This window comes from Tursiops truncatus, chromosome 10, assembly GCF_011762595.2.
Source record: "Tursiops truncatus isolate mTurTru1 chromosome 10, mTurTru1.mat.Y, whole genome shotgun sequence".
Lineage (NCBI taxonomy): Eukaryota > Metazoa > Chordata > Mammalia > Artiodactyla > Delphinidae > Tursiops > Tursiops truncatus.
In genome coordinates this window covers 55,645,702-55,657,930 of record NC_047043.1, presented here as the reverse complement: position 1 = coordinate 55,657,930, position 12,229 = coordinate 55,645,702, and the positions used below count along the sequence as shown (strand labels likewise).

The following is a 12,229-nucleotide window of genomic DNA, read 5'->3' as shown; positions in this document are numbered from 1 at the left end:
TGTAAAAACAACTCAGGAATGTGTGTCAGGCCTTTATATCTTTCAGGGAACTGTGGGTTTCATGATTCTGCTATGTGGCAGAATTATAGTCTAAATTGTTACCGGTTCCTCAGCCCAACAGCTATTCTTTGTTTCTCTACCTTCACATTTCCCAATCATTAACTCTTGAGTCAGCATTTTATCACAAAAGACAAGGACACAGGGGCTTATACACGGTTTCAATACTAACTGAAGTAAGTCAGACAAAGACATATGTAATATATCACTGGATGTGGAATCTACAAATTGATACAAGCGATCTAATTTACAAAACAGAAACAGACTCAAAGCAAATTTATGGTTACCAAAGGGGAAAGGTGGCAGAAGGGATAAATGAGGTTGGGACTAGCATATATACCCCAATATATATAAAATAGATGATAATCAACAAGGACCTTCTGTATAGCACAGGGAACTCTACTCAACACTCTTTAATAACCTATATGGGAAAGGAATCTGAAAAAGAACAGATATATGTCTATGTATAACTGAATCAAGTTGCCAAACACCTAAAAAAACACAACATTGTAAATCAACTGTACTCCAATAGAAAACAAAAGTTAAATTAAAAAAAAAAAAAGAAATGCCTACAATGTTCCCCTCAGGCCTCAGTGACCTGGGCTAGTGTCACATTCCTGGAGCCTGAGCAGGCTTGGGTCCCAAGGCTGGACTGTCATGGGGCTGAGGGAGCTGGGGAGGATCTGCCAGCAAATGAAGCCCCCCTTGGACCTGTAGTGCCTGGTGCCCTCTGCACAGGACCACAATCTCTAGATCCAGGCGGGCCCTCCTACGGCTAAAACAAGCCCAGTGCACCCAAAGGGTGGTGGACTCTCAGGGCCGGAAGAGCTTTGAAAAGTCACCTGGTCTCCACATCTGCTGGGAAGGTTCCCACCTCCATCCTTCTTCCTTAGGGTTGCCCCACCTCTGGACAATAGCACCTTCAGCAAAGTGGTTTTCCAGGGTTGGGATTTGCCCTAGGGGTGAAAGGGTAAGGGGATGAAGTAATGAGACACAACCCTTCGGGTGTTTGTTCTGGCACATTCCACTCTAATTTACAACCCAGGAACATACTGTTTAAAAAAAAAAAAAGATTCTCAACATCACTAATTATTAGAGCAATGGAAATCAAAGCTACAAAGAGGTATCACCTTTCACCAGTCAGAATGGCCATCATCAAAAAGTCTACAAACAACAGCAGTTGGAGAGGGTGTGGAGAAAAGGGAACCCTCCTAAGCTGCTGGTGGGAGTGGAAACTGGTAACAGCCACTATGGAGTACAGTATGGAAGTTTCTTTAAAAACTAAAAATAGAGCTACCGGATGATCCAGCAATCCCAGTGCTGGGCGAATATCCGGAGAAAACCATAATTCAAAAAGACCCACGCACCACAATGTTCACTGCAGCACTCTTTACAATAGCCAAAACACTAGCAACCAAACTGTCCGTGGACAGATGAATGAATAAGATGTGGTACATATAGACAATGGAACATTACTCAGCCATTAAAAAGAATGAAATAATGCCATTTGCAGCAACACGGATGGACCTAGAGATGATCACACTAACTGAAGTAAGTCACACAGGGAAAGACAAACATCACATGATGTCACCTAGAGGTGGAATCCAGAAGTCGATACAAATGAACTTAGTTACAAAACAGAAACAGGCTCACAGACTTAGAAAACAAACTTATGGTTACAAGGGAAAGGTGGGGAAAGGGATAAATGAGGAGGTTGGGATTAGCATATACACCCCAATATATATAAAATAACAAGGACCTACAGTATAGCACAGGGAACTCTACTCAACTCTGTAATAACCTATATGGGAAAATAATCCAAAAAAGAATAGATATACGTCTATGTATAACTGAATCAAGTTGTTGAATACCTAAAACAATCACAACATTGTAAATCAACTGTAGTCCAATATAAAGTAAAAATTAAATTAAAAAAAAGAAAAAAGAAATGCCTACTATATTCCTCTCTGGCCTCGGTGACCTGGGCTGGTGTCACATCAGTGGAGCCTGAGCCAGCTTTGCTCTCATGGCTGGACTGTCCTGGGGCTGAGGGAGCTGGGGAGGATGTACCAGCAAATTAGCCCCCCTTGGACCTGTAGTGTCTGGTCCCCTCTGCATGGGATCACAATTTCTAGATCGAGGCGGGTCCTCCTACAGCTAAACAAAGCCTAGTGCAACCAAAGAATGGTGGACCCTCAGGGCTGTAAGAGCTTTGAAAAGTCACCTGGTCTCCACGTGTTCTGGTGGTGGGCTTCCCACCTCCAGCCTCCTTGCTTAGAGTCGCCCTGCCTCCAGACGACAGCACACTCAGCAAAGCAGTTTTGCCGGGGTTGGGATTTTACCCGGAGGTTGAAAGGTAAGGGGGAGGAAGTAATGAGACACAACCCCCTTGGGTATTTCTTCTGGCACATTCCACTGTAATTTACAATCCCCAAACACAACTTTTGACTTTCCAAGGCTTTGGTTGCCTGAGCATCTAAGCTAGGCATGAAGAAATGCTGCCGCCTTGGGGCCGTTTCCCGTAACAACAACTTTAAAACTGTTTCTCATGGGCACTTTATATTAACAAGGCCTGTGGGACTGTAAATGACACCTGCCCTCCAGAAATGTCCTGGGGGAGGTAATCCAAAAAGAAGACTGTCACGAAGCCAATTTCAAGAGGTAACTTTCACTCACACTCTTTAAAAAAAAAGCACATGACAAGATGATCGACATCCCTAATTATTATACAAATGCAAGTCGAAGCTACAACGAGGTATCACCTTGCATCGGAGTGGCCATCATCAAAAAGTCTACAAGCAATAAATGCTAGAGAGGATGTGGAGAAAAGGGAACCCTCCTACGCTGTTGGCGGGAATGTAAATTTGTTCAGCCAATGGAGAACAGTATGGAGGTTCCTCAAAAGCTGAAAATAGAGTTGCCGTATGATCCAGCAATTCCACTCCTAGGCATATATCCAGAGAAAACCATAATTTGAAAAGATACAGGGACTTCCCTGGCAGTCCAGTGGGTGAGACTCTGCGCTTCCACAGCAGGCAGCGTGGGTTTGATCCCTGGTCAGGGAACTAGGATCCCGCATGCCGCCTGGCATGCCCCCCCCCCCAAAAAAAAAGAAAAAAAAGATACATGCACCCCAATGCTCACTGTAGCTATTTACAATAGCTAAGACATGGAAGCAACCTAAATGACCATCTACCAATGAATGGATAAAGAAGATGTGGTACACAGAGACAATAGAATATTACTGAGCCATAAAAAAGAATGAAATAATGCCATTTGCAGCAACATGGATGGACCTAGAGATAATCATACTAAATGAAGTAAGTCAGACAAAGACAAATATCACATGATATCACTTGTATGTGGAATCTTTAAAAAATGATATAAATGAACTAATTTACAAAACAAACAGACTTCGAAAATAAACTTATGGTTACCAAAGGGGAAAGGTGGAGAAAGGGATAAACGAGGAGGCTGGGATTACCATATACACCCTAATGTATATAAAACAGATAATCAACCAGGACCTACTGTATAACACAGGAATTCTGCTCAATACTCTGTAATAACCTTAAAGGAAAAATAATTTGAAAAAGAATAGGTACAGGTGTATGTATAACCAAATCACTTTGCTGTATACCTGAAACTAACAGAACATTGTTAATCAACTATACACTGCTCCCACGTAAAGTAAGAATTAAAAGCAAAACAAAACCATGAGGACAGGGTTTAAGTGCGCTTTACTCAGCACCGCGGCCGGTCCCTCGCTCAGCGGCTGGCACGCGGCAGTGGCTCAGTAACCCTTTGTGGAGCCCGTGGAGGGTGGAGGAGGCTGGGTCACTCACCATAAGCAGTAAAGGGCCAGGCCTCCCCTCTGACATGCTCCAGGTCACTACCGCTTGGAATGGGCCAGTGCAGGAGCTCCTCACTGTTCTTGAAGCCAAAACTTGGATTCTGGGCGTGGGGCCCCTTGTGTGGGTCTCTGTAGCTGCCTGAAGTGGCCTGGGAGGTGTCAGGCGCATCTGGAGGGAGGCAAGAGTGGGCCTTGCGGTCACCACACCGCCACAGCTGTCACCCGGCCACTGGGGTGAGGCTGGGGTCCAGGTTCCATGAGGGACGGATGCCGGCTCCTGTATCAGAAGGCAGGCATGCAGCCCAGGATCTCAGCCCTTGGCAAGGAGAGAGATGCTCCCGGACAGACGTCAGCTCTCACCCTGGGGCCAGGCTGCTCCCTGCCCCGTGCCAGCCACTCTTCCGCCTCAGCCTTGACGGCCACGAGACTCAGTGCCGGGCGGCTGGGAGGGGCAGGGAGACAGCACAGGCGCTCACTCCTACAGGCGGAGACAGAGTGGGCAGCGGCCGAGAGCTAGGAGGTGCCAAAGGCCACCGCGGATGGGCTGGGGAAGCCGCAGGACTGTGTCTCCTGCACACCCCTCCAGCTCACCGTCCTGTGCGCTGCCTGAGGGCTGGGGAAGGCCAGGCCGGCCCGCTCGCACCACACTCTCTGGCCCCCGCCCCGTGCCTGGCACAGAGAGCAGCCCTGGAATGCTGGCACAAGAGATACCCCCTCAACCCAGCTGTTCACCGTCCACTGGGTTCACCTGGATCCTCTCCTCCATTTGAGTCCTTCCTGCCCTTCTGTCCTCTTAGGTCCCTGGCTCCTATTCTCATCCACAGCCCCACCTTCCATTCTGTTCTTCTGGAAGGACGCCACCTACATGAGATCCTCGCCTACATGGAGAGGCAGGTGCGGATTCACACACATGCACACTCAAGGCACAGCAACCAGGATCCGTGTTGGAGAGCGAGCAGGGCGTGACCATAGGGAGATGCCTGAAATCCTAAGAAGGAACCTCAGGCTTCCTGTTCCAACCACCCTGGACCAGGGGCCTCAGGACATTCCCAGGGACAGAGGCAGGCAGACAGGCCTGAGGTGGGGGCCGAGGGATTTGGTTCAGAAATGACACTCAAAGGCCGGCAGCTGCCAAGCTCTGTCTCAGGGGATCCTGGGGGGATCCCAGAGGGACCCGGGGGGCCCCCACGCAAGGTGCCACTCTCCTGTGGGCGTCCCAAGTCAGCCTGAAGGGCAGGGGATGGGGACGGGCCAGGGCCAAGCCCAAGCCCAGCACGTACAATCACCACTCCGACAGGCACTTCCTCCCAGGCCAGTTCACGGGGCTGGCATCCACGGGCAGCTGCCAGGCACCTGCTGCCGGAGAGAAAAGCCCCATCGCCCCAGCGTTCGTGGAGGGAGGTGCCAGCTCGGATTCCAGAAAGGCGTGCAAGTCGAAGCAGAGCCCCCTCCCCGGATGTGGGCTGACCGGCGGTGGTACGTCCTGCCCTCCCACCCCGCTGTCCTCCGGCCCGGCCTCTGTGGGGCTGAACTTGCCTCCTGTATTTGCTCTTGGAGCCGTGTCTCCTGGGGACCGTCTGTCTGCCACTCATCCTCTTGGGCTGCACTCCCTCTTCCTGGACAGCCAGGGACCAGGCTGCTTCTGCCTGCAAGGCAATGGGAGATGCTGCAAAGACGGAGAACGGGGAGGGCTTGACCAAGAGAAGAGGCCGGCTCGACAGAGGTAATTGGGCCTCCTGTATCCTGTATCAATCCATCACATTTATAGTCTTCTCTCCAGACAGGAGACAACGAGGAAATGACAAAAGCCAATAAGGCCAATAAATAAAGGGTAATGGAATAACCAGTACAGGCAGCCCATCCCCTGACCCCCAGAGCCAGGAGCAGGGCCGAGCCCTCCCCTGTGTCTGTCTTGACTTCAGCCACAGGCCCCAGGGGACAGGTAACACCGGTCAGCAGCCCCCATGGGGTTTTCAGCTGGAGCTCCAGCTGCTCAGGCCAAAAACCCTGGCATCATCCCTACCTCCTCTCTCTCACACACCCCACATCCAATCCAGCAGGAAATCCTGCCGGCTCTGCCTTCAGAATATATCCCAAGTCAGACCACTCCTCAACACCACCGTCGCCATGCTGGTCTGAGCCACCAACGCCTCTTGCCTGGATTCTTACAAAGTCCTCCTGGTTGGTCCTTGGCCCAGACCATTCTCAACACAGCAGCCAGTGGCGCCTATTAAAAGGTGAGTTGCACAGAACCCCCGAGTGGCCCCCATCACACTCAGAGAACAGCCTGAGCCCTCTGCAGCCCCGCAATGCACCCCGCTCCCCAGGGCCTGTCTGAGCCCGTCTACAACCCTGGCTCTTACTCCACTTCAGCCACACCAGCTCCTTGCTGGCTCCTGCCCAGGCCATGCACGCCTCACCTGAGGGCTTCAGCAGTGGCTGTTCCCTCTCTGTCACAGTCTTCTCCCAGAGAGTGCATGGCGCCCCTCTTTCCTCGGATGTCACTTTCGCAATGAGGCAACAATGACCATCGTACTTTCTATCCTCTCCAGCCCACTGTTTCTATACTTAGATCACATTCCGTGGGGTATAATTTACACATAACAAATTCATCCTTTTTATTTTTAAGATCTTAGCCCTTCTTTCTTTTTTTAATGTTTATTTATTTTTGCTGCGCTGGGTCTTAGTTGCAGCATGTGGGATCTAGTTCCCTGACCAGGGATCAAATCTGGCCCCCTTACATTGGGAGCTTGGGATCTTAGCCACTGGACCACGAGGGAAGTCCCAAAATTCACTCTTTTTAACTGCGCAGTGTGGTGAGTTTTGACAAATGTATAAGCAGTAATAACCACCACCAAAATCAAGATATCAAATATTTCCATCACGTCCTCATGCTCCTTCGCATTCAACCCCTTTCCCAGCCCCAGGCCCTGGAAACCACTGAGGTGTTTTCTGTTCCTGTAGTGCTTTTTTCTGGAGCATTCATTTGAATGGAATCATACTGCACATAGCCTTTGTGTCTGGCTGCTGTCACTTAGCATAATGCATTTGAGCCTCATCCGTGTTGCTGCCTGTGTCTGTTTGTTCCTTTTCATTGCTGAGAGGTACTCCATTAAATGGAGGTACCATGGCTGGTTTTGCATTCAACAGTTGATGGACTGGACATTTGGGTTGTTTACAGTTTTTTGCCATCAGGAATAAAGCTGCCGCTATCAACATTGTGTACTTGTGTTTGTGTGATCATATGTTTTTATCTCTTGGGTAAATGCCTAGAAATTTAGTTTCAGGGGACAACTAATCAGTTTCATCTGATTAGTGTATGTTTAACTCTATAAGAAGTTGTCAGATGTTTTCCAAAGTGGTTGTTCATCATCCATTCCTACCAGCAATGAGAGTTCCAGTTGCTCCGTATCCATGCCAACATTTGGAATTGTCAGTCTTTTTCTTTCCTTTAATTTTAGCCAATTGGGTGGGTGTATCCTATAATTTTAATCTGCATTTCCCTGATGACTAATGATGACAAATGATGTTGAGCATCTTTTCATGTGCTTATTAGCCATTCCTATATCCTCCTTGGTGAAATGTCTGCTATTGTTTTTAAGGAGCTCTAAAGACAGACTTTATATATATATATATAAGTGACATATATATATATGTCACCATTTGAAGGAGCAAAACTCCCTGTGCAGTGTGACAACATTCCACCGCTCTGCATGGGCTTGCTGCACCATGTGGAGAAACTGACCTCACTGTTCTAGTCTCCCTTTTCTCATCTGTAAAATGGGCATGACAATACTTACCTCCTAAGGTAGTGTGAGGATTGTGTCAACTAAGACACATAAAGACTTTACAATAATCCCTAGTACACAGTAGCACTTAATAAATATCCAGCATGATAATGATGAGCATGATTACCAGCCCCCATGTGACTTGTTCATGCCAATCCAATTTCCCTCTTCCAGAGCCCTGTGTTTTCATCTGTAAATGGTTAGGGGCAATCTCTAAGCCCCTTCCACAGTAACATTCACTGATTTCCTGAACTGCTCTCTGTTTACTGACACACCCCTCACAGGTCCCTTCCTCCACCCAGGGGCACCCCCGATAGCCACCCACCCCCCGGGACACTAGTTACACACACAATGCAGCAGAAAGCTCCCTGCAGCCCGTCCTTCCTGACACGCAGAATGGCCTTGGCCCCAGCTCCTCAGTCACCAAATGAGAGGGACCATGAGAAGCTGGAAGGACCGGGGGGGGACAGTGGAGACTGAGGAAGAGCTGGGAAGGGCAGATGGCGCCAGGCAAGACCAAGGAAGCTGGGAAGGTAGTGTGGCCTTTCTGGGACCCCATCCCCTGCCCCGCAGTGCCCCGCATGCCCTTCCCTCTCCCCACACCACCCTCTCCCTAGCTCAGCTCCACAGCTCAGGGTGGCGGGGGACCAGGCCCTCCGTCAGCCACACCCTCCCCCCACCTGACCTCTTGGGGAAACTGGATCCCCAAGAGAGCCCCTCCCTGGGGGTGTGGGGCAGGGAGGACAGGAGTGTCGGGAAATCAGTCCACACAGACTTGGGGCTGTTACCAGGGCACCACAGGAAGTGGAAGGAGGTGAGAGAAGGGGGCTGGCCAGCAGGGCCCAGGCCGCTGGCAGGACAGGCCAGAGGTGGCGACTGGGGAGCTGAGGGACAGGGAGGCTGGGAGGGCGGAGGGCGTCACAGGGGCTGGGGGCCTGGGGGTTCTAGAAGCCCAGAGCAGGGAGACTAGGAGGCAGTGAGGGGCTGGAGTACAGGAGGCGTGAGGAAGACCAGAGGCCAGGGGCACGGCTGGGTCGGGGTGCTGAAGCTCTGGACTTCCCAGCCCCAGTCCTCCACTTCCACTAAGTGGGCTCTTTACGCGCACTGTCAGCTCCTTGATTATGGGCAGCCGGCCCAGCCCTCGCCACCCACCTGCTGCCAGGCCCCAGCTGCAGAGCCCCCCGTGCTGATTTCTCTGCTCCTGTGCCGCGGCTGAGGACCACCTGGCCCCATGTGTCTGCTTCCCGTCAGCCCCAGCTGCTGCGTGACCACCCTCCTCCTCCTGTAGAGACTCTGACGTCTGCAGGATAAATAAAAACGGAGCAGTGGGGCCACAGCCTGGCCAGCGGGCCTGACGGCAGCGGGACTCCCCAGGCGTGAGGAGGCCCCGGAGCCAAAGGAGTCCCTTTCCTCACTCACTCACTCCTGCTAAGTGATGTCAGCCTACACACGGGACCAGCTGGGGAAACCGAGGCATCTGTCCATTCTTCCTTTAGCAAACATGTGCTGAACATCTCCCAGATTCTGGAGTTAAAAAAATGAGCACAAACAGAGGAGGCCCATGCCATCCTGGGGAGACAGACATTAACCTCAAAATCCACAAACCAGGGCTCTTTAGAATTACAAAACAGTGAGGGTGTGGGGGACAAAGTACAACGAGTACGAATATCCAGGGGACGGCATCAGGGAAGACCTCTGATGAAGACATGGCATTTTTGTTGACTGAGGTGGGTGTTGCCAGGCAGAGAGAGGGAAGGGTCGCAGCCTGGTCCAGAAGGGAAAGATGGCCCACGTGGCTGGCATGGGAGTGAGGGGGAGCCAGGAGCAGAGTGTGGACGTGACCCAGGGGCACACAAAGAGGTACCTTGCTGTACATGCTTTCTATTATTTGCGGGGAGGGGCACGGTTGCCAGCTGGGTTTGTACTTTAGAAAGATCCCACCTCTTGCTCTGAGGGAAAGATCTGTGGGGCATAAGAATAGATGAGGGGAAACAGGTCAGGTGGTCTGTGTAGGGAGAGATGATGGGGCTTGGACTAGGATGGGGACAGTGGAGGGTGAGAAACTTGGGAGCATTTTGGATGCAAAACTGGGGGACAGAGCACCCAAGAGTGGGTGGAGGTGTCTCTGGTCTCTGACTAGGACAAGGAAGGTGCCACGAGAGGCAAGAGGCCTCCTCAAGGCCACCTCCTGGGCTGGCCCTCAGGCCTCCTACATGTGGCCCAAAGAGTACTTGGCAAGCAGGACGGATGATTCATTGGGGACCTATTCTATTTAAGAATTAATTCTCCACTATGGAGAAGAGTATGAAGGCTCCTTTAAAAACTAAAATTACAGCTACCATATGATCCAGTAATCCCACTCCTGGGCATATATCCAGAGAAAACTCTAATTTGAAAAGATACATGCACCCCAATGTTCAATGCAACACTATTCACAATAGCCAAGATATGGAAGCAACCTAAATGCCCATCAACAGATGAATGGATAAAGAAGATGTGGTACATAGAATGGAATATTACTCAGCCATAAAAAAGAACAAAATAATGCCATTTGCAGTAACATGGATGCAACCAGAGATTATCATACTAAGTTAAGTCAGAGAAAAATACCATATGATATCACTTATACGTGGAAGCTAAAATATGACACAAATGAACCTATGAAACAGAAACAGAATCACGGACATGGAGAATAGACTTGTGGTTGCCAAGGGGGAGGGGGTTGGGGGAGGGATGTAGTGGGAGGTTGGGGTTAGCAGACGTAAGCTATTATATATAGAATGGATAAACAACAAGGTCTACTGTATAGCACAGAGAAGTATATTCAATATCCTATGATAAACCATAATGGAGGGCTTCCCTGGTGGCGCAGTGCTTAAGAATCCGCCTGCCAATGCAGGGGACACGGGTTCGAGCCCTAGTCCGGGAAGATCCCACATGCCGCGGAGCAACTAAGCCCGTGTGCCACAACTACCGAGCCTGCGCTCTAGAGCCTGCGAGCCACAACTACTGAGCCCATGTGCTACAACTACTGAAGCCCACGCACCTAGAGCCCATGCTCTGCAACAAGAGAAGCCACCGCAATGAGAAGCCTGTGCACCACAACAAAGAGTAGCCCCCACTCGCCGCAACTAGAGAAAGCCCGTGTGCAGCAACGAAGACCCAAGGCAGTCAAAAATAAATTAATTAATTTTAAAAAAACCATAATGGAAAATATAAAAAAAGAATGTATATATATGTGTAACTGAATCACTGTGCCGTACAGCAGAAATACAACATTGTAAATCAACTATACTTCAATTTAAAAAAAATAAAACAACAACAAAAAAAGTGAAGTGCTGTGTCTACAACTTACTTTTTTTTAGACAATGATTTACTTTTAAATGGTTCAAGAAAAGAACACCAATGAGACACAATATTGAGGGAGGGCATTCATTGCACTTTCAACTTTTCTGAAAGCTTGAAATTATTCAAAATAAAATTGCAGGGGGGGGCGGATTAAACTCCCTAGGCTACTCTGACGTGAGCCAAACATGAGGCGCACTGGACAAGATGACCCTCCTGTCCTATCTAGCCTGAGAGCCTGCTGACCGAGGCTCTGTGTTCGGGTGGGGTCCCAGCAGTGTGGCATTAGGCCACATTGACCCCTAGAGTGCCATGCACTCAGAGTGCCGTGCACTCAGAGGGGACCAGCCCTTGGCCGAATTGTCAAGTTCAAGAACATGGAAGAGAAGCCCAGCCAAGCACCCCATCTCCCCTTGCCCCAAATTATACAGAGTGTGGTACATCCCACTCGGCCCTCTGATGACCTGAGGGTTGGTCCCTGAAGGTGAGGCTGGACTGGAAAAACAGCACTGGATCCCGTGATAGACCATCTCCATGATGACACCCAGAAAAGCAAGCCAGACGAAGAAGCTGGGCATGGGCGTGGGCAAGAGCAGGGGTTCCATGGTCGATGTGAGGCCACCCCTGACCAGCTCCACCAGAATGAATTAGAGGCTCAAGGAGGAGAGTGAGGGCCCAGAAAGGGGAAGGGCACACAGGGTGGATGTGGTAGGGAGTTAGCAGGGAACAGAGCAGCGGACCCTGGGGTCGGGGACAGGCCGCTGACGGGAAATTGGAGATTCGTCATGTTAACGCCAATGACATTTATGGACTCACGATCAAGGCAGGGAACACAGACGACATGGTAATACTCACAGTCACTCCAAGAGCAGGGCTGCAGGCTGAGCCCAGCTCTGCAAGAAGCCATTCATTCCCTTGAGATCAGACTCTGTATCTCCTGCTGGGCTCTATTCTAAGTCCTGAAGGAGGGACGGAGGTTTTCAGTCGTTTGAAGATGGAGTCACAAGTGCAGAAACACTAGCAGGTAGTTAAGGGGCTAGCACACCCATCCTACCTTTGCCACTTGTGTAAGGTCCCCCTTTGCTGCATACGATATAGGCGAAATAGTCTCAATCCACAGACCAAAGAGCCTGAAGTCTCGAAATAAAGATGTTACTGCAGGTGGAGAGAGATTAGGGAGTGAGTC

General features: G+C 50.1%; 1 protein-coding gene across 3 annotated transcripts in view; it reads right to left on the bottom strand.

The window, feature by feature from the left end:
• The window catches only part of LOC141279757 (uncharacterized), a 29,973-nt gene extending 18,081 nt beyond the window's left edge, over positions 1-11,892 (bottom strand). Inside the window, exons 1-6 of one of the 3 annotated variants that reach the window (XM_073811033.1) lie at positions 8,851-11,889; positions 5,447-5,556; positions 5,191-5,266; positions 4,659-4,788; positions 3,903-4,079; positions 900-1,013 (exon numbers count right to left, since the gene is read on the bottom strand). In XM_073811033.1, coding sequence (XP_073667134.1) covers positions 900-1,013; positions 3,903-4,079; positions 4,659-4,788; positions 5,191-5,266; positions 5,447-5,556; positions 8,851-8,931 — 688 coding nt within the window. In that variant the 5' untranslated portion in view covers positions 8,932-11,889. Of the gene's footprint in view, positions 1-899; positions 1,014-3,902; positions 4,080-4,658; positions 4,789-5,190; positions 5,267-5,446; positions 5,557-8,850 lie in introns of all 3 variants that reach the window. The other 2 variants (XM_073811035.1, XM_073811034.1) reach the window with 2 other exon arrangements.
• Positions 11,893-12,229: the final 337 nt, after the last annotated feature.